The 21,860-nt window shown below is 41.4% G+C and overlaps 2 protein-coding genes across 20 annotated transcripts in view; one reads left to right on the top strand and one right to left on the bottom strand.

Moving 5' to 3' along the window:
* Positions 1 to 21,860, bottom strand: part of LOC133658238 (von Willebrand factor A domain-containing protein 5A-like) — a 58,372-nt gene that overhangs the window by 16,923 nt on the left and 19,589 nt on the right. For 9 of the 19 annotated variants that reach the window (XM_062060040.1, XM_062060057.1, XM_062060038.1 and 6 more), the window contains 13 exons: positions 15,971 to 16,102; positions 12,164 to 15,888; positions 11,818 to 12,090; positions 11,560 to 11,722; positions 4,000 to 4,085; positions 2,380 to 2,582; positions 2,088 to 2,310; positions 1,710 to 1,876; positions 1,521 to 1,635; positions 1,271 to 1,446; positions 1,101 to 1,189; positions 870 to 1,014; positions 575 to 654 (listed from right to left, as the gene is read on the bottom strand). In XM_062060040.1, the coding sequence (XP_061916024.1) occupies positions 575 to 654; positions 870 to 1,014; positions 1,101 to 1,189; positions 1,271 to 1,446; positions 1,521 to 1,635; positions 1,710 to 1,876; positions 2,088 to 2,310; positions 2,380 to 2,582; positions 4,000 to 4,042 (1,241 nt within the window). In that variant the 5' untranslated portion in view covers positions 4,043 to 4,085; positions 11,560 to 11,722; positions 11,818 to 12,090; positions 12,164 to 15,888; positions 15,971 to 16,102. Of the gene's footprint in view, positions 1 to 574; positions 655 to 869; positions 1,015 to 1,100; positions 1,190 to 1,270; positions 1,447 to 1,520; positions 1,636 to 1,709; positions 1,877 to 2,087; positions 2,311 to 2,379; positions 2,583 to 3,999; positions 4,086 to 4,242; positions 4,282 to 11,559; positions 11,723 to 11,817; positions 12,091 to 12,163; positions 15,889 to 15,970; positions 16,103 to 21,860 lie in introns of those variants that run through there. The other 10 variants (XM_062060049.1, XM_062060047.1, XM_062060051.1 and 7 more) reach the window with 10 other exon arrangements.
* On the top strand, positions 10,053 to 20,021 carry vwa7 (von Willebrand factor A domain containing 7). Its single transcript, XM_062060037.1, has 17 exons — positions 10,053 to 10,327; positions 11,475 to 11,733; positions 11,864 to 12,097; positions 12,170 to 12,266; positions 12,622 to 12,756; positions 12,902 to 13,097; positions 13,174 to 13,343; positions 14,139 to 14,251; positions 14,310 to 14,426; positions 14,499 to 14,723; positions 15,762 to 15,894; positions 15,980 to 16,132; positions 16,200 to 16,292; positions 16,372 to 16,670; positions 18,996 to 19,132; positions 19,212 to 19,371; positions 19,455 to 20,021. The coding sequence occupies exons 2-17, from the start codon at positions 11,536 to 11,538 to the stop codon at positions 20,001 to 20,003; spliced, it is 3,009 nt and encodes a 1,002-aa protein (XP_061916021.1). The 5' UTR covers positions 10,053 to 10,327; positions 11,475 to 11,535; the 3' UTR covers positions 20,004 to 20,021.

Here is a 21,860-nt window from a genome sequence, read left to right as displayed (position 1 = left end):
ACATCAACCCCCCCCCTCTCCGTGCGTTGGTTGAGCGGAAGAGTTAGGGCTGCATGGGATTCTGGGTATTGGTACCGTCAGTGTAAGATGTGTGGCTGCTGAGCTAGTACGCCTTGCTGTCACTTACGTGAACAAGCTGAAACTGCATTCTACATGTAGTCGAGCAGGTACACTTTTAGGGCAGACTGTAGAGGGCGCCAAATGCAGTGTCATCACGCTCTAATATTCGGGAGTCTCCCGGGAAAAATGAGAGGGTTGGCAAGTATGACGCTATCAAGCGCCATTCATTCAAAACTCGCGGGCTGCACTAACATCAAATTTCCACATTAAAGTGCGTGCCGGTGCGTGTGTCGGAGACCCCTGGTTAACATAGCACAAAGCATTTAAGCTTTTTATGCGGTGTTTTTCATTTTAAAAAATTTTTTGTGGCTCCCATTACTTTCTTTAATTTGTGAAACTTGCCAAAATGGCTCTTTGAGTGGTAAAGGTTGCCGACCCCTGATCTAAACCATTTGCTGAATGAGTCAAAATGAATCTTATATATATCTAAATGTATGTGTGCATGTGAATTTACCTGTGGAAAGTAGAATTCTTCTTCACCTGGTTCAAAACCTCTTTGGTGTTTCCAACCTCGCCATCAGTGAACACAAAAACCTAAAACACACACATACATTTTACTTAAAAGGAACACAACTACATGCTGTCGTTGCAATAATTATGTATGGGAAGTGTCACAAAAGATGTTTGTTCAGTTGAGTAAGAATGTGATACTGGCTCACCCTGTTTGATGTATTCTAAAAGTGTATGCATGTGTGTGTGCGTGCGTGTGCGTGTGTGTGTGTGCGTGTGTGTGCGTGTGTGTACATTACTTGTCTTGGTTGACTGGGAATGCAGGGTTGGTTGTAAATGTGTTTGAGCGGTTGAAGGATCTCTGTTCCTCCCAGGTTAGCTTGAAACTCATTAACTTTCTTCAGAGCCTCTTCCATGGTCTTCTCACTGTATTCCACACTCGTACTGCCATCAATATACACACAAGTACATGTACTCATGCAGTGTGACTTACCAGGAATGTAATGGTTGGACAAAGGGTACTTTCTTACGGGAAGATGTGTTCAAAGCTAGATCCAAAACTGTAGATGTTGAAGTAGCAGCCCATTGGTAAGCTCTTCAGAAGCAGCAGAAGAGTATCCTGTGTGGAAGTGAAAGTCAAAGAGTGAAGGCCACCGTAGGGAAGAAGGACAAATGAATGGTGTGTTGATCCTCTGATTACCCTGGCGCTGCTGATGCGAGTCTCACTCTTCTTGGTGTTGTTGATACGACAACCCATACTTCCAGATCGATCTAGTAAGAACACAAATTCTCCACTTGAGGCCAGTGAAGACATCACTGCCTGAGGGAACTCCGGGTACACACTCAGCATCACGACCGCATCTCCCATCAGTGTGCCTGAAACACAATAAAAATATTCAAACACATTCAATGCATAGTTTTACATCAGTTTGAAATTAGAAGTAACTCACCAGGCTTGGCAGACACCTGACCTGCCTCCACCACAGCAGCCGGCTGGTGGGCGTCCTGGTAGTAAATCAGCAGCTCAACATCCCTGTCAAACTTGTATCCTGCAGCCAGTTTCACCTAAACCCAGTGAATAAATAAATACATAAATAGCACTTCTCAACCGTAACAAACAGTTGTCAGCGTTTACGTACGACAGCCTGGCTTTGCTCCGCGTTGAGGTACTGCAGAGGCTCCAAGGAACAGTTGGAGTCGATTTTGGAGACCTGACGAGGAGAGGACACCCGAGCAGAGAAAGACAGACTGTAGGGCACCTGAGAGGCGGGGACAGAGGTCACCTGGACACCGCCACCTTCACTCCCTGGAAACATCGTACAATCAACAAGAACTCTGCCAAATCTTAAATATCTACATCAGGGTTTTTCTAAATTTTTTCAGCCCTAATATTTGGTTTTATCATTACTAAAATACACCATGAATTGCCATGACATTAGCAAATACTGTATATACACTAATAACATGAACATATATGAGATTAGCATGAATGAAAAAGGTGTTGCTAAGTGTCCTACCCTGAGGTTGGTAGCGAGGGTTGAGCACCGCAGGCAAACAAAACCTCAGCGCGTCATCCGCCTGTACAGCCAACTCAATGATGTACTCCAGCCTGATGGAGGCGCTCTCTCCTGGAGGAAGACTGCCCACACTGAGAGAGAAGATATCTGGGCTTTGCTCACTCTCCTCCAGGAGGAAGGCCTGTTGCCCTGAGCTCAAAGCGTCGTCGTACTCCTCGCGGGCCTGTAGAGGACAAAACCTGGTTGTGGACTCTTTTTCAGCCCTTCCATCTTCATCACCCATGCGACTCACCTCCTGTTTCTCCTTCACCTCGGCCACAATCTCAGTCTGTCCGACCTTAGCGCTGAAATGGCAGACAGCAGCATCTCCGGGCAGAGGGAAAACAAAAACAGCTTCTATGGCTTTGTCCTCCTTGTTATCATAGTGTAGAGTGGACACTACTGTGGCCACGTGGTCCTTCACCTCCAGCGCTACTTCAATGCCCTTTAAAGGAACTAAACCACGCACGCACGCACGCACGCACGCACGCACGCACGCACGCACGCACACACACACACACACACACACAAATAAACAAACAAACAAACAAAAGTTGTAATAAAAGGTGCAAAGATACACAATGTGTCTGGAGATTATTAAACCTAATGGAATCATATAGAGTGAGAATATTACAGGCCCAGGGATTGAACCCTGGGGTACATCAGAAAAAAAGGAGAGCAACTGTATCTGAAAAAAATCAGTAATTATCAGAGAATTTACTATTGGAGCGGAATTAAGTAAAATATTTTAGCACAAAGCCGTATAGGCCAACTCAGTGTATCAGGTGGGAGATGAGGACTGCATGGTTCACGGTTTCAAAGGCTGCTATAAGATCCAAAAGTAATTGACATTGTGCACTTTTATTAAGCCTAATTAAAACATTTCAGCAATATCATGAAGGGACAGATATGGCTGAAGGACATGTTACTTTGCGACTTTGGACAGACAAGGCAGAGACAAGATTGGATGGAAGTTGTACAGAATAGATGGGTCTGAGGTATGCTTTTTGAGGACTGGTCTAACTACAGCTTGTCTAAGAACAGTCCCTTAAGATACCGGTACCGGTCCGTGGATCGATTGGTACCGGGCCGCACAAAAAATTTAAAAAATAAAGTAAAAAAATGATTTTTTAAAATATTTTTTTTATTTAATCAACATAAAAACACAAGATACACTTACAATTAGTGCACCAACCCAAAAAACCTCCCTCCCCCATTTACACTCATTCGCACAAACCCAAAAAACCTCCATCCCCCATTTACACTCATTCACACAAAAGGGTTGTTTATTTCTGTTATTAATATTTCTGGTTCCTACATTATATATCAATATAGATTAATACAGTCTGCAGGGATACAGTCCGTAAGCACACATGATTGTATTTTTTTATGACAAAAAAAAAATCCCCCCCTCCCCCCGGTCTGTGGGACACATTTTCAAGCGTTGACCGGTCCGCAGTTACAAAAAGGTTGGGGACCACTGTTTTAGAACACTCCTTGTCTTTGAGTGGCGCTGTGTAGGAATGTGAGGCGTTGGTAGGTGAACGCCTTTAAAAGGATGTCCTGACCTTTGGACACTATGACAGAGCTTGGAATACGGAAGTCGGTGGAGAAGAGTAAGTAACAATTGTAACGTATTTGCAACCAAAAAGGTTGGGGACCACTGCCTTAAGATACATCAAGTCTAGCTTTCTTCTAATTGTGCTCAGCCTGTTTACACTGACATCTCAAGACATGTGTGGTTTAATTTTGCCACGAGTCAGGACTAGTTGTAGTTATAGTGACTTTGTCTCTGACATTCTTTCCACATGTTGAAATCATCACTTTGTTTGAATTGATTATTATTTAATAGTGATATATGATTTATCCGTACCTGGCTCCCTGTTGTTAGTGAGCAGCCCACAGCGTCTCACCATGATTGGGCGTCAACAGGAAACTTCTCAATATTGATTTTTTTTCCTGCAAAAGAAGTCGACAATTAAGTAAAGGGAAACAGAAACATATTAAAAATACAATGCTGTTGTAGATTACACAAGAGCAAACATATTACATGAACACCTTTTTTTGGGAAATGTGAGCATTATTATTATTGTTAAACAAATACTCTACAGCTTACCTGTTGGTGTGTGTGTGTGGGTGTATGTGTGAGGAAGTGTCCACAGTAAACACGGAAGAGGACTCGGTTAAGTTTACAGGAGAAGGCCACACCCACTCAGCATTGAGAATTTTTTTTTTGTCCTTTGGCACACCACGCCTGACTGGGTACGCTCCTATTTATTTTGTTTTAATTTCAGTTTTTAAAAGAAATCAAGAACAATTAAAAATAAATTGCAAATGTTGGTAATTATTATTAGAAGGTTTAATAGAATTGATGTACTGTTTGATCTTATTGAAATAATTGCTTGTGTTTAAAATAACTTAAATGTATTTGTATAATTAGGGATATTATCTTAATGTAAATTAATAAGGGAATATTGATTTTAATAAAATAAACAAATCTTACCTTGATGGATAGTTATTCCCTAGGTCAGGAAAACACACAGAGGCTATTTCATCTCTACAGGTCTGTTTCACAGGTTTCCCTGCTCTTGAGGGGAGTTTTGACATGCATTTGACAGAGTACAAGAACAACTTTGCTATCTTCAACTGGTTTTAAATGCAGAGAAAACAAAGTGTATGTTCTTTACCACATCAAAAACTGTAAGATCAGCACTGTGTGAGAACATTTTAACAAGAAATGGGCAACAAATTATGTTAGTATGTGCTTTTAAATATTTAGGATTTTTAATTGATGACCACTTGAGTTTTAAGGAGCACATTCAGTATGTTGTAAAAAAACTGAAACTTTTACTGGGATTTTATTATAGAAACAAGTCTTGCTTTTCTTTTACTGTGAAACAGAAATTGGTGGAAACAACCTTCTTACCTGTTATTGACTATGGAGATGCGTTGTACATGAATGCTACTGCTGGTTGTCTCCACAAGCTGGATAGTGTGTACCACGGTGCACTGAGATTTATCACCAACTGCGCTCCCCTTACTCACCATTGCGTATTATACTCAATGGTTAACTGGACATCTTTATGTGCTCGACGCCTCAATCATTGGTATGTTTTCATCTACAAAACCATTCTGGGTATCACTCCATCTTATCTGTCTTGTCTTTTAACAAAGAAACAAGGAAGTCACAATCTTCGTTCAATGAATGTTCTGCAATTTGTCGTCCCCAAAGTAAGAACTGAACTGGGCAAGAAAGCATTTAGGTTTTCAGCAGCGAAGGCTTGGAATAACCTACAATCGAATATTAAACTTCAAACCCTTGTTACGTTGAATGAGTTTAAAGCTTCTGTGAAAGGACTGCAGTCTACCTTGTCTGTATGCACATGTGTTATGTGAGCAAGTTTTAATGTCGTAAATGTGATGTTTTATGTATTTGTTTACTGTTTTTAATGTAACCTTGCTGCTGCCCTCTTGGCCAGGTCTCCCTTGGAAAAGAGATCTTTGATCTCAATGGGATTTTACCTGGTTAAATAAAGGCTAATAATAATAATAATAATTGATAGATTAGTATGGATTAGTATAGATCGATAGATAGATGGATGGATGGATAGATGGATAGAGACGGATGTAATATATACGTCAAATATGTAAAAGAAAATATTAGTCATTTTGATTCATGTATAGCAGTGGTCCCCAACCACCAGGCCGCAGCCCGGTACCGGTCCATGGATCGATTGGTACCGGGCCGCACAAGAAATAAAAAATAAATAAAATTAAAATTAAAAAAATATTTTTATTTTTTTTATTAAATCAACATAAAAAACACAAGCTACACTTACAATTAGTGCACCAACCCAAAAAACCTCCCTCCCCCATTTACACTCATTCGCACTCATTCGCACAAACCCAAAAAAATACCATATCCCCCCCCCCCCCGGTCCGTGGGACACATTTTCAAGCGTTGACCGGTCCGCAGTTACAAAAAGGTTGGGGACCACTGATTTATAGTGTCAGTTCCCTCTTTAAAAAAGTAGCACAGAAAATTGTTAAACAAAAAAAATTCATATTGGATGCATCAGTTGCAACGTGAGATGGTAGTGAACAACAACAAAGAAGCAAACGTGGTCTGCTGTTGACCACAATAAAGATTATCCAAGAAGACACAGAGGGCAGCGAAAGAAAACAGAGCGGCGCAGCAAAGTGCAGACTGTGGAGTATAATTGTGCAGCAACAGGGTAGCTTGCGTTGGCACGTGTATACTCAAATGCACCCAGACTGACAAGCTACAACAAACTGTATCCATTTATGTGAGTGGAAAAGCATCATGCAGAGTAGGGCCAGGTCAAGTCCAGTAGGTATCGTGCAGTGGGAAATGGGCATTAGCGTGAGTCAAGTGGGCATTGAGTTGAAAATAATACCATGCAAACCGCAGGAAAGTCATTTATGTTAACTACTACATTACTCCTATCTACAAATCCATCAGTAATTACTGTAAGCTACATAGCCTGAAACAGCTGATCACTCAATTCACACGGGTGTGCCGTGCCCTGCTGCTCAAACAGTCATTGATTTGATTTTGACATCAGACCGGACCAAGATCTCCAGAAGCAGTTAATCGAGTGCGGAATAAGTGATCACTTCATCATTTTCTGCACACGTAAAATTCCGAAATCTGTATCAGATTGTCACAACACAATAAGATTCAGGTCGATGAAAAAGTACACCAGCGAAGCTCTAACAGCAGCCCTGGAGAGACTGGACTGGTCAAATCTACCAAATTGCTCATCGGTTGAAAAAGCATGGGCATGCTTCAAATCCAACTTTCTGCATGTATCTGACCAGCTAGCACCCATGAAATCTTCCAGGGTAAAATCCAGAACAGAACCCTGGATCAATGCAGACATAATAGAAGCTATGAAACTTAGAAATGACAAACACGCTAAGTTCACTAAAAACAGGACTGAACAGCTCCTTAAAGAATACAAAAAACTAATATGATCAGGAAGGCCAAATCCAGTTACTTCAGGAAAAATAGCGGAAAATAAAAATAACCCGCAAAAACTCTGGAAGACGCTGAAACAATTGGGCCACACCAGTCTCAAAACAATAACCACCAACCTCAACTTGAAAATAAACAGCTCACTCATCACAGACAAACTGAATGTGGCAAATTGCTTTGACAGATTTTACTCAACCATCGCTTCCACGTTGGTAAGCAAATTGCCCTCACATTCAGGCCTCTGCGGTGAACAGCACATCCAAGACTTTTACAAAAACAAAGGGGTACGCAAGAATGACTTCAAGTTTGTTAAAGTTAAAACTTATGATGTGTTAAAGAAACTCAGCTCGCTGCAGCCAAACAAAGCCACAGGACATGATAATATTCCCACCAGATTTCTCAAAGACGCAGCTGTCACGATTGCCCCAATGGTTGCTCATATCGCTAACTTGTCTATCAATCAGTCCAATGTCCCACAAAAATTCAAGCTCGCGAGAATATCGCCTCTGTATAAAAAAGGAAACAAATTAGACTCCGGCAACAACCGCCCTTTTTCCATCCTTTGCTCCATCTCAAAGGTTATAGAGAGGTTAATATATGAGCAAATAGATTATATATATATATATATATATATATATATATATATATATATATATATATATATATATATATATATATATATGTATATATTTACATGTATATATACTGTACCTAACTGACTACATCAGGCGAGAGATAGACATGGGCAAGTGCTGTGGAATGGTTATGCTGGACCTTCAAAAGGCATTCGAAACAGTTAACCACTCAATACTGTTAAAACAAGTTGAGGGCAATCGGTTTTGACAGCGCAGCCACAAACTGGATGAAATCTTACCTTGAGGATAGAGAACAGGTGGTCGAGGTGAACGGATCACTGTCCTCTCCCCTCAAGTTAAGCTGTGGTGTCCCACAGGGGAGCATTCTGGGACCATTGTTATTCTTGATAACAACATGAAATCAGCATGTAACAGCAATTTGTTCCTGTTCGCGGACGATTCTGCGATCCTGGCCTCGCGGACAGGGACAAATTGAAGGATGAAAGTGCACTCAGCACCGAACTAAGTAATCTCTGTCTCTGGCTTTCCGATAACAAACTGTAACTACACCTGGGTAAAACAGAGTTCATCCTATTTGGGTCCAGGCAAAACCTAGGTAAATCCCCAGGCTTTACGATTAAAGCAGGTGATACCATAATCACCAGCAAAGACAAGGTAATTTACCTAGGTTGTATATTGGACAACACTCTCTCGGGTGAAAAAATGGCATTAAAAGCAATCACCAAGATCAATAATAAAACTAGATTTTTGGGCAGGATTTCTGCGTTTATCAACAGGGATACACTAAAGATCCTTATTACATACAGTGTCGTTTTGACTACGCCTGCACCTCATGGTTCACCAGTATCCCCAAGCCACTAAAAACAAAATTGCAAACTTCCCAAAACAAGCTGGTGAGACTCCTGCTCAACCTCCCATACAGGACTCACCTAACTCAAGCCCACTTTACCAAATTGGGATGGCTTAGAGTTGAAGAAAGAGTACACCAAATTACAATGTGCCTGGTATTCAAAATACTCAGAGAAACTGTCCCCAAGAACCTGTCAAACTATTTCACCAAAGTGATGCTCACAGATACTACACGAGAGGAAGTTCCTCAGACCTCGCCCCCCCCCACCAAATTCAAGACTCCCATGGGAAAAAATGCATTCCACTATTTCGCCACCACACAGTGGAATGCACTATCAAAAGACCTTAAAATTTGAACTTCCCTACTAAATTTTAAAACTGCCATAAAATCATGGCTCAGCTCAACCTCTTCCTGATCTGAACCAAAATTGATCCCAAGCAACTTTCCGAAGCATCAAACCGGTTTATATGTGGTTATAGTGTATATATATTTTCTCATTCTGTTTTGCACACTCTTGGAGTCAACATGTGCATAGTCATGTACATAGTGTCATGTACATAGTGTATATACCCCCCCATTTTTAGTATATATTGTTTTTCAAATCACCTGACATGTATACTGTGTATATGTACATAATTTATAAATTTTTAACGTAATTTTGTATATACATGTTACAGGTTATATATCTTTTATTATTGAATTCATCAAGTGTGATGAATATTTAATGGACCACAATGGAAACAAGCCTTTTGGCATTTTGTGCCATCCATTTGCCTTTTTAAGGTATTACATGGATTCAATTCTTTAAGATGTCAATAAACTTCTCAATAAATCAATCAATCAATAAATTACCAATCCATCCATCCATTTTCTACCGCTTGTCCCTTTCAGAAGCCTATCTCAGCTGCATTCGGGCGGTAGGCGGGGTACACCCTGGACAAGTCACTACCTCATCGCAGGGCCAACACAAATAGACAGACAACATTCACACTCATATTCACACACTAGGGCCAATTTAGTGTTGCCAATCAACCTATCCCCAGGTGCATGTCTTTGGAGGTGGGAGGAAGCCGGAGTACCCGGAGAGAACCCACGCAGTCACAGGGAGAACATGCAAACTCCACACACAAAGATCCCGAGCGCAGGATCGACCACAAAATACAAATGCTTAACTTCATGTCCAACGATGTAATATTTGCCAATTCCCCCAGTGATGGACAGCAATTGCCACCCCTTTGCCATTAAAAGTGGGGTGGGAGGAAGGGGCTGTGGTTTTTGTAATAGTAAGAAAAAAGGGAGAGTGATAGATGGAGGACGAAAGGGGGGAGGGTGGGTTAAGACCCAAGTTGAGCCCCATGGATGGTAATATATGCGTCTCTATTGTGGTGAATCAATGCACCGTGCGTTAATGAGGGGGGGCAAGTAGGGCCGTAGGGAGCGATGACGAGATGTCTTCTGCCTCACACTGTGTCCCACTTCCCAAGAAACACACTCAAGACCACTCAGTGCTGAGCCAGAAACTCATCGAAACCCAGCAAACTACCTCTTGGAGCCATGTCTCCGTTGTCATTTCACTTTTCAGGGTTTAGAGCAAAGTTCAATTGAAGACTTCACTTACATTTTGTTAAGCGGAGTGAAAGTGTCCTGCTGACCTTTTGAAGTGAAAGTCTACATTGGTTTATGAACATATATATGCGGTGCATCCGTGGGATTGTGATTCTGCATCAAGTGTGAAGACACAAGGAGAAGATGTGAGGTGAGAACTTTTTCTTAATTTGCATTCTTCTTATATGTTCTTGTAGTCGTAGATGTAAAATCCCATTTTCCAAATGCAAAGGCAATGCATATGCTCACACTGGTTACAAACGAGAAACTACAGAAGTTTCACGTTTGCCACACCAATCAGTTTAAACGCTGATGAGGGTATGCTTGTTTGGGGTCTTTGTTTCAGCTTCTTCCTTGTGAGAGTTGGGAGAACAAATGTATTGTGTTGGAATAAGGAACAATGAGGGGACTCAGTACAGACCAAGCTCAGAGAAATGCATGGAGAGGTTTTTTTTGGCCAAAGGGCGGGGTTTATGAGCGGGTGACATGTCATTATTAATTACAACTAATTTAACAAATTGTTTAATGAACCAATCTTGCATTGTGTTTCAGGCAAAGTCCAACAAGCTCCCTTGAATGTGACTTTGTTTTTCATTAATATTGTCAGACAATACAACAAATTTGTTTTTCACACGTTGGCTCCAACGCTGCAGAGGAAGCTCTGGAGGGAAAACGTAGAAGCTACAATTACTTAGATCTGTTCTGTTCCAGGCTGTTCTGTAAGAGAAATCTTATGAGTAGAATTATTTTGCTCATATTACAATTTTCTTGATTAGCAAAGGCAATGTTTAAGATAAGTTAAGCCCTGTATAATAAAATACAGTAAAACAACAGTAGGCTACTCTCCTTTGACGTTGCGTAATAGAGTGAAAAAATAAATACACTTAAAAGAAAAAATGTGTCACGTAGTGAAGTTTTATTAGTATTGCTGAAGTTAATACGCATATTAATATCTGTCACATATGCAACAGAAGATCACACACAATAACCAATCGTTTAAATTTTGAGACATTTTTTATGAACATTGTTTAAAGTCTGAATTGTACGACTTCTGTGGCATTTGTCTTTTTTAAAATTCATTTTAAATATTTTTTTCATTGAATCTTGATTTATTTTATTTCATATTATGCCAAAACTAAACAAAAGCAAATAACTGTCCCAACTGTGAGCAGCTACAAAAGAAACTGAAATAGACAATTATTTATTTACAATATTTATTTACTAAATATAAAAAGCAATGAACGAATAAGATTCGAAAATGTTTGTTTTCCTGTTATAACCTGATCTTTCATATGCAGGTACGATGTGAGGCTAAGACATGATTTCACAAGAAGCGTTTGGAAGGACAATCTAAGTAAGATGCACCGGTTCATTTGTGCTTACCTTCTCCTGGCGGCACCGTGCACATGCTTTCTCCCCAACTTTTGGTCTCGGGTGTTGACGCTGTCCTGGGATTCGCACACACACCAGTACATCACTGAGCAGGCCATCCTCAATGTCACGTTGGACACTCTGAGGGACATCCATAAAGACAAGGAACACCATGCTGAGGAAGAGGTGTGCCACAATATTTAGAGAGAAAAAAAAAGTGAAAAGTGTTGACTTTTTTCAAATAATTAATGAGTTTTTACAATAACGTACCATGAACACGCTTGGAAATCTACATGTCCGCCTGCATCCTTTGCAGACCAGTCTGGGGCGAGGGTTCTGGAGAGCCATGGGGGAGGTGGTGAATGCCAATGCAGAGATGGACTTTCTGAGCTCTACCAAGTCTGACCCTGTGTACCACTTTGATTCTGAGCGCGTGGACAGTGCCATGGCAATGCTGCGGCGGTTCTGGGCTCATACGCTGCTGTCAGTACGGGCCCATGAGCACCAAAGTGCCCGTCACAGTTTGGGCCAACTATTTCACTCCTTGCAGGTACACAGTACCACTTAAATTATTATATGAAACGGTCCGTCCTGCAAATTTATGTATTTAACTTACATCCAGGACTTCTACAGCCACAGTAACTGGGTGGAGATGGGTCAGCGCTCGATTTACCTGCACCTGTTGCAGCCCGAGGAGCCAGCTGTCCCTGTGGCTGAAGGTAACTTAGACATACACCTAAGGTTCAACATGTCATGCTTGCTCTCTACAAGGTCCTTTTGGAATGCACTAAAATAATGGCAGTGGCAATGTAGCGCTAAGGCTTGTCTAACCAGTTCAGGGATCGATTAATCATGAATGGAAACTGAAAGGCTACTATAGGAGGATGAACAAAGGTAAAAAAACAAACATTTCCGGGCTGGATATGGTCCCCGGGCTGCCAATTGAATAGCCCTGGTGTAGATATATTGAATTTTATAACACAAAGTATTCATACCTTGGGCAGAGGTGCATCAGTCATGATAATGGATGAATGGTCGTTAACTCATGTAATGGGCGTCCCTCTCGCTCCGCAGGTGACACACCCACCTGTATGGAGTGCTTTAGTGCCACCTGTCGGAACAACCTTCTCCCAAGACTGACAAACACAAAGCGAGACGGCCAGATGCTTACAACCGGCTATTTCAGCACTTTCCCTCCAAAACCTGAAGGTATACAAAAAAAGCAAGTCAGTTCAAGTTTTCACACAAATACCTTTACATGTAAATGTCTGTCTTAGACAGTCAAACAACAACAATAACCAATTAATTCTGTAAATTTAGTCACTATTGCTTTGAAAACAACTTCTGTTGTCAGGCAAATGCAGCCATGGAGGCATTCTGGACAGCAGTCGCTCTATAGGAGCCAAAGGGGGCATCAACAAGGACAGCACCTCCCCTGTCTTCTCCCCTCATCATTACCTCCACGTGAAAGCGGCGATGCTGGCATCTGAAGCCACGCTGACAGTACTGAGAGACCTCAGAGACACAGTGGGACACAAGACCTTCCTCAGGTGCTTTTCAAGTTTTTTTCGCCTGTCAAGAAAATGCTGAAGAATACAGTAATAGATATGCATGTTTGTAATGCAGGCTTTTTAGCGTGAAGCAGGTCCCAGCACTGGTCTTTGTCATGGACACCACAGGGAGCATGTTTGAGGAAATCACAGCAGCTCGTCTGCGGGCTCATACCCTCATCCAGAATAGAGCCAGCCTCCCTGGGCAACCCGGCAGCTTTGTGTTGGTACCCTTCCATGACCCTGGTGAGTGTTCACACTGCCGTGAATAACCGACTGTCATGGCAGTGTCTCAGAAACGACAGCATTTGATCCCTGCTGGGCACAACTTTGTCTTCCCAGTACCCAATACTTGACACTGCATACTGTTAGAGTTGAGAATATGAGTTATGAAATCATGTGGCTCAGCTTTTATCCATCCATTAGTTTTCTACCACATGTTGCTCTCGGGCTCAGTCACACAACGTCCACAAGTGACAGTTTTCACCATTAACACATTATCTAATATATGTTTGATATTACTTAATGGGCACCTCCTCTAAAGGTTAAATTCTAAATGTGCATCTTTGTCAAACCCCAAAACAAAATACGTACACTTTGAGAGGAAAGACCTAAATGGGCAAGATGCAAAGAAAGAAGTGTAGTTGTAAATCCTCTGCCGGCTGCCCGGCAACCAAACTGAGACTACAACAATTTGCTGAAAAACCTGTAACAAGTTGAGAAAGTGAGGTTGAGAAAGTTATGGGTGCAATTAAGCTGTAATTTCAGACATGGCTGGTTGAGTAAAAAAAAAGTGTGTGTTAGCATTGAAAATATGCTTTATGGTGGGGTTTTTATTTATTCCAATTTCAGAATGGTTTCTTGGTTTAATCACATGCTTGCAGCCACTTGTTGCAATCATAACTGCCCTAAAGACCAACAGAAACAGACAATTGGAATTAAATGATCACTCTGCATTAAAGACATACACATTTTATATTTAATACAGAGTGACTACAGAAATATAAATCCCATTAGATTTATTACCAGTGTTGTGTGCAGAGGTGGGACCAGTGTACGAGACGGATGACCCCAACCAGTTTATGCAGCACATGGAGAACTTAATGGCGCTGGGAGGAGGCGACGAACCAGAGATGTGCTTCACAGCCATTCAGGTAGATCCAAAACTCCCATGATTCAAGTGTTTGTCCGCTAACTGTTGTGTTCTTGCAGCTGGCTCTCTCTCACAGTCCGCCGCTGTCCGAAATCTTTGTGTTCACTGACGCCTCCCCCAAGGACGCCCACTTGTTTGACGTGGTGAAGGCCCTGGCGCTTGCCAAACAGAGCAAAGTAAGACTGTTCGTTGCTAATTAAAAGATAGAAGATACAAACCAAGCATTTCCTAAACCGATGCTCCCACAGGTGACCTTTCTCCTGACTGAAGACCCCAACCATGCTACAGAGAGCACAGAAAGAAGGAGGAAGAAGAAGAAAAGGAAAAGGAGGAGTAGAGAAGCTTTGCCCCCTGATCGGTTCTCCCTCTACATGTCCCTGTCATCTTTATCTGGAGGACTGACGATATTCACCAGCAACTCTGACATCCACAGCGTCTCCTCTATTGTGGAGGACAACACAGCAGCTGACAAGGTAAATGCGTCGCAAGGTAAACATCATATTCAAAGGACAACTGTAATATTAATTATGTATTTTTTGGACAAATGTGGACTGTTCTTTTGTCCATTCATTATTGTTTTTGTTTAATACATCAGGATTACGCATCAACTACAAAATCAATTTTCATAAAAACATTGTAAAGGAGTGGCGCAAGGACCCAGGAAAAAATTTGAGAAATTTAGTATAAATCTGGATACAAAAAGAGATATCGGAATCTAGGTTATAGTATCTATGGCATTCTTCATGAACCAAAACATAGCCCACTAACTAAAATACAAAGATAGGTGCAAAATAATGGTATAGTTTTGGCCATTAAAGAAGGCGTACGATGATTCTAATCTACATTTAAAACACTTCCGTGTGGTCCAGATATTATGTACAGTAAATGCTTTGATGTAATTATTGCGTATATTTTGCTCCACAGACATTTTTATAAGCTGTTTTTTGAGTCTGTCTGCAAAATGTTCGATTTTGGAGTCGTTCCCCGATTGCAAATGAAACCAATGCCTCACACTTTCCAAAATGATCATTATTCATCTTTTGAAACAATACACTGTTTAAATGTACATCTTGAAGTCGCCAGCACTGTTTTCCCCCCCAGACACAGTCAAAAAGAGACTTCATAAACATTAGAACCATAACCATAGATTCACCCGGTCACAACTTTAGGTACACCTGCACACTCGACGAGCGATTTAGACTCAGCATAAAAAAAGCTGTTTTTTTACCAGCATTTATGTTACTGCATGTCACACGCCTGTGTTTTATGCGCATACCAAGAATTATTGAAAATAATACTTTATCCAAACTTGTTTGCGTTTTCTCACAGCCTGAACCAGAGGAATACGATCTTAACTTTAGCGAGCTCATGCCAAAATGTATGAACCTCAGTGATTTGATGCTTTGGCATTGTTTAACACAAGTATCCAACATTGTAACAACATTTACAGTGCTGGAAAATGGTCTTAAAAAGGTTCCTATAGGTGTGTTCAAGGTTTTTTTTCTTACCAGGTGACTCTTCTCTATCTCAAGACGGACCAGGACCAGATGTCATCACACTCCTTCAGAGTTGACAGCTCTGTAAAAAACGTGACCTTACACATTACTGGCCTTCTGACAGAGTGCATCCTTGTCGATCCTTCAGGTAAACAGAGAGCAGAAAACACGACTAACACAACTGCATAGAGAGTATAGACAAATCACTTCAAATCACTCTATACCTTTTTTAGGCCACAGCCAGTCTCTGTTGAGCGAGGAAGGCTCTCTGGCTGACTTCCAGTCCTTCAATGGTCTGTACCGTGTTCGTCTGCGGCCTCCTATCCAGCCGGGGCAGTGGCACCTGCAAGCCACAGCTGATGGACACATAACATTCAACGTAATAGGTACTACTGTGAAAAATAAACCATTAAATGGCAGAAATAATATTATTGTGACAATTGGTCCCCTCAGCTGATAGCCGTGTGGATTTCCTGTATTATTTTGCCACTGTAACCAATGACACACACCCTGGACTGGCCAGAGTGGATGGCGGCCCTGTTGCAGGTTAAAGATATTTATATTTTTAGTATTAGAGGCATCATAACTGTGATTTGTGGAGTTGATTTCTTATTTCATCCTTTAGGTGTTCCTGCCTTTCTGGTGCTGGCAGTGACGGGCCTGGCTCCTCACCAGGAAGTTTCCTTCAGTCATGTGACACTGCTGGGAGCTGAAGGGGAGAGTCTGAAGCAAGTGTTACTAAATTCCTCCTCCACGTCTGCGTCATCTCCTTTGTCAAGCTACGCTGCCGAGGAGCTGGTTGGATGGGTGGACTCCATTCCCAGAGTTCCCTTCTGTGTTCGCCTCACGGGACGTGACGGCGAAGGAAACAAGCTGGAGAGGGTTGCCACGGAAATGGTACAGCCCACTCATGTCCAGATACAGGTGAGCAAGTAGCCATTGTGCTATACATCACAGTCAACACTTCTTAGGTATACATTAAATTATCATAGTGTATGGCGGATGCACACCAATTGTTTACCTTTTAAGACAGTGGAGCCGAATGGGCAGCCCAAGGCCATTTGCGCCTAGAACAGTAGTTCTTAACCTGGGTTCGATCGAACCCTAGGGGTTCGGTGAGTCGGCCTCAGAGGTTCGGCGGAGCTTCTGCCGCGGAGGTCAAGACACACCCAACTCATCGTGAAAATAAAAACTTCTCCCTATCGGCATATTATGGATACCCCCAAACAATGTTCCCTCTAATTTCCATCTGATTTGCAGGTGTGTAATATGTTGTGAGTTCATGCACTGTTGGTTTTGTTCTTTGAACAAGGTGATGCTCATGCACGGTTAATTTTGTGCACCAGTAAAAAAACATATAAATTTGTCTTGAATTTGAAAAAAATTTTTTTTTTTATTTTTCACTAAAGAAGGGTTCGGTGAATGCCGTATGAAACTGGTGGGGTTCGGTACGTCCAACAAGGTTAAGAACCACTGGCCTAGAAGCTCATTTTCATTGGACCACAGCCCATTAAAAAAAAGGCCTATTTTCCAATTTATATGGGGTAGGATTTTTTTGGCCTACCGGTAATTAGAATTCTGCAACAAGCCGCATTTTACTCGTGGGTTAATAAATGGCAGCAAAGCTTATTTTTATATAGTTTTTTGTACAGTGTCAGATTAAGAAAACAACTCACACTCAATTTGCTAAGGACAAAACATGTCAGCGACCCAATTTACTGCTGGAATAAAAATTCAATAACTACTTTAGACAGATTGTATACCAACATTTTTTTGAATTTTCACCCTTTAAAGTACCAGTTGAGTGGAAAAAACAGTTGCCTCTATATTGAACCTAGTATCATATATATCTGATTTATGACATCAAAGGACTTCCAAAATTTGCAAATGAATAAATATGATCAAAATAGTATCAATCTCAGAGAGATTCCCGAGCCAATTTGAGGTAACGAGGAAGCCAGTCATGTGATCGCATGACATAGCGCTAGGAACCAAAGATCTCTTCCCTAGCAACAACAATGCTAATTTAAGCAGACTTTGTGAGAGCCAGGACCTTATATTTCTGGGCCCGAACACAAAGAGGATGAGCGAGTGATGGATGCAGTTTCATTGTGACACTATCATCCGCAGCATTGCTAGGTGCTAAACAAACAAACTAACAACAACAAACCATATTAAAACAAACACTTACTGTAATATTTCTACTCACGCTTGGATGCCAACCGACGGCACGCTCACATAATTTCGTTTAGATAAAGATTCAATTGCAATCCTCATGAAGGGTTAAAAAAAAAGTTCCTCCAGGAAGCATCTTGTGGGGTCTATTTTGCCATTTCGGGGGATGTGAACGTTGACCATCTTGTCAGACCATCGTCACATTAGTCTACTACCAGGTGAGAGCCGCATGAATTATAATCTAGAATTTTGAGACGAAGCAGAAGCAGCCGTCGGCTCAGTGTGTCAATAGCAGCGTAATCTAGCATTAGCTCACTGCTATCAATGCGCCGCTAAAATAGTCAGTCTGCGTTGGCGCTTACAATAACAATCCATTCATCCATCCATTTTCTACCGCTTGTCCCTTTTTTTGGGGTTGCGGAGGGTGCTGGAGCCTATCTCAGCTGCATTTGGGCGGAAGGCGGGGTACACCCTGGACAAGTCGCCACCTCATCACAGGGCCAACACAGATAGACAACATTCACACACTAACAACATCACTCATAATTAGTTAATTTTCAGGTCACAATTTGTAAATGGAATATTGTTGGCAGTTTCTGGATGTTTTTATGTAGTATAATAAGCGCAACAGAGGACCCTCGATCTGTTGAATCAATTGTTGGCTATTTATTTACGATTTCGAATGCATAAAAAAGCCAAGCATATGTGTTCTTGTCTTACATAAGGGTTGTGAATGATAAACACAACATCTCTTTCCATTTTTTGCTTATTTCCAGTATGACTGATCTGATAACATTGTCAGAGTGCAGAAGCATTACTGCTATGATGTCAATATCCGATCGCAATATTCAAAATGGCTGACTGAATTTGTGGCATTTTGTGATGTTTAAACAGTGTTTTCACATACTTTGTGGATTGTAATGGTTTTATGGATACAATGAAACACAAATTAGCATATAAAGTCAACTTGTTTTTCCACTCTACTGGTACATTAAACACCAGTATGTTTACCATGCTCATAGCATATACAATACAGTACACACAGCTCGTTTTAAAAAAAAGAATCACACACAGGTTCTATCTGCCCCTCCTCTGGTGCCTGGTCACAGCACCATGGTGGACTTCCACATCATGAACCACGGCCCAGACAGACTCTTTAGTTTGATGGCTGAAGATGACTCTGGGTATCTTCATACCAGAGGACCTCACAGGTAGTACAACCCCTAAGAGAGTTTGCATGGAAATCAAATCTTATATCCTAAACAAAATGCAGTCCGTCTCTCCTCTCAGGTTCCACATTGGTGCCAACAAGCTTTTCCCCGGTCAGGTGGGCTTTCACACACCCTCCACGGCTCAGGCAGGAGCGACTGTCACCCTGACGTTTTCAGTGCATGCTCTTGATTCTGCTGACACAAATTACGCGGTGGCATACTTGACAGTGGTTCCTCCAGTAAGTATGGGTCAATTGGATGCGATTATTTACCTTTTTATCATGGATGCAAATTAAGTTTTGATATTATGTTTTTTTTAAAGGACCCTGACACCTCCCCTCCATCCTGTTCAACCACACAAGTGCAGTCCTCTTGTCTTCTGGCTTGCAATGAGTCCACCTGGAGCGTGTCTTTGGCTCTGTCAGATAGGGGGCGTTCTGGCCTCGCTGCCCTCCAACTACTGCGAGGACAAGGCACTTTGACTTTATTCCACATCCCCCCGCCTACAGGGGACAACACGGGCAAGGATCAGCCCCAGCAGCACAAGGTTATATTAGTAGAAGGAGAAGCCCCCTTAAATGTGTCCATGTGGGCTGTCGGCTCATCTCAGCCACTGTGGGTGAGGTACACGTCCAGCTGCTGTTCTGCCCAGGCTGAGCTGCTGGTGTGGGACGCAGTTGGAAACATGAAACGCTGCCATCTTGCATCTGGTCAGCAAAGAGAGCTCAGTGATACAAGGACAGAAAGTAGTGGAAGCAGATCTGTGACACCCACTGGCTTCTTTTTCTTCTTCTTCTTCTTAGATGCTTTTGTGGGGACACTGGAGCATATTGCTGCATTAATTGAGATACAAAAATCTGTTTTTTTGTAAGCGATAACCACTGCATTAAAAACTGCACTTTTTTTTTTGGAGGTATTGACTCACATTGTAATTGCTAGCTGCAATTTCCACTCTAACAAACAAATGTCTCACCATGAAACAATAGTTGTTTTTTTCACGGATAACAAAACAATCATAATTGGTATGGCGTAGTCTTTGATAACAGTATTAAAACATTATTTGTTCTGTTAAAAATGGCAAGGACTGCAAATAAATTGACATCTTAAATAAGAATTAAATCAAACTATTTATATAGCACTTTTTAAAAACACAGGCAAGTGGCAAACACAAAGTGCTGTACAAAAAAAAAAAAGAAAACAAGAAAACCTACAAGCGCGCACGCACACACATGCACACACACACACACAGCACTACTGACAGTAATAAAGCAAAAACAAACATGGCACTGATGATTTGAGGAAAAACGCCACCTTTGAGGCGTCCACACTGGAGAATAACTCAAATTAACACCATCTAAATACTATAAAACATATGATAAAATATATGTAAAAAAATACAAATAATATAAATATTATTTTAATAAGTTAATAAAACACAACATTGTGAGAATAATAGTAGTAATAATAATAATTAAGATAGAAAACAACACAATAAATAATAAAAAAATATATCAATCAATCAATCAATCAATGTTTATTTATATAGCCCTAAATCACAAGTGTCTCAAAGGGCTGTACAAGCCACAACGACATCCTCGGTACAGAGCCCACATACGGGCAAGGAAAACTCACCTCAGTGGGACGTCAATGTGAATGACTATGAGAAACCTTGCGAAATAAGAGTTTAAAGGCCTACTGAAACCCACTACTACCGACCACGCAGTCTGATAGTTTATATATCAATGATGAAATCTTAACATTATAACACATGCCAATACGGCCGGGTTAACTTATAAAGTGACATTTTAAATTTGCCGCTAAACTTCCGGTTCGAAACGCCTCTGAGGATGACGTATGCGCGTGACGTAGACCGGGGAACACGGGTATGCCTTCCACATTGAAGCCAATACGAAAAAGCTCTGTTTTCATTTCATAATTCCACAGTATTCTGGACATCTGTGTTCGTGAATCTGTTTCAATCATGTTCATTGCATTATGGAGAAGGAAGCTGGGCAAGCAAAGAAGAAAGTTGTCGGTGCGAAATGGACGTATTTTTCGAACGTAGTCAGCCACAACAGTACACAGCCGGCGCTTCTTTGTTTACATTCCCGAAAGATGCAGTCAAGATGGAAGAACTCGGATAACAGAGACTCTAACCAGGAGGACTTTTGACTTCGATACACAGACGCCTGTAGAGAACTGGGACAACACAGACTCTTACCAGGATTACTTTGATTTGGATGACAAAGACGCAGACGTGCTACTGTGAGTATGCAGCTTTGGCTTCTAAACATTTGATCGCTTGACCGTATGTGCGCAACTTTTTTTTGCGTATGTACGTAACTTTTTTAAAATATATAAGCTTTATGAACCTTGGGTTAGGTGAACGGTCTTTTGGGCTGAGTGATTGTGTGTGTTGATCAGGTGTTTGAATTGTATTGGCGTGTTCTATGGAGCTAGGAGCTAGCATAGGAGCTAGGAGCTAGCATAACACGTACCGTACCGTACGTGCGCGTCACGTACGTAACTTTTTTAAAATATATAAGCTTTATGAACCTTGGGTTAGGTGAACGGTCTTTTGGGCTGAGTGATTGTGTGTGTTGATCAGGTGTTTGAATTGTATTGGCGTGTTCTATGGAGCTAGGAGCTAGCATAGGAGCTAGGAGCTAGCATAACACGTACCGTACCGTACGTGCGCGTCACGTACGTAACTTTTTAAAAATATATA

The sequence above is a fragment of the Entelurus aequoreus genome, linkage group LG10 (genome assembly GCF_033978785.1).
Source record: "Entelurus aequoreus isolate RoL-2023_Sb linkage group LG10, RoL_Eaeq_v1.1, whole genome shotgun sequence".
Taxonomy (NCBI): domain Eukaryota; kingdom Metazoa; phylum Chordata; class Actinopteri; order Syngnathiformes; family Syngnathidae; genus Entelurus; species Entelurus aequoreus.
This window is presented reverse-complemented; position numbering and strand designations above follow the sequence as displayed.

Coding starts and splice junctions, on each gene's coding strand:
- vwa7 (XM_062060037.1), top strand. CDS start 11,536: ATGCACCGGTTCATTTGTGCTTACCTTCTCCTGGCGGCACCGTGCACA. Junction 13,098..13,173: donor GGACACAAGACCTTCCTCAG/GTGCTTTTCAAG, acceptor TTTGTAATGCAG/GCTTTTTAGCGTGAAGCAGG. Junction 14,724..15,761: donor ACAACACAGCAGCTGACAAG/GTAAATGCGTCG, acceptor TTTTCTTACCAG/GTGACTCTTCTCTATCTCAA.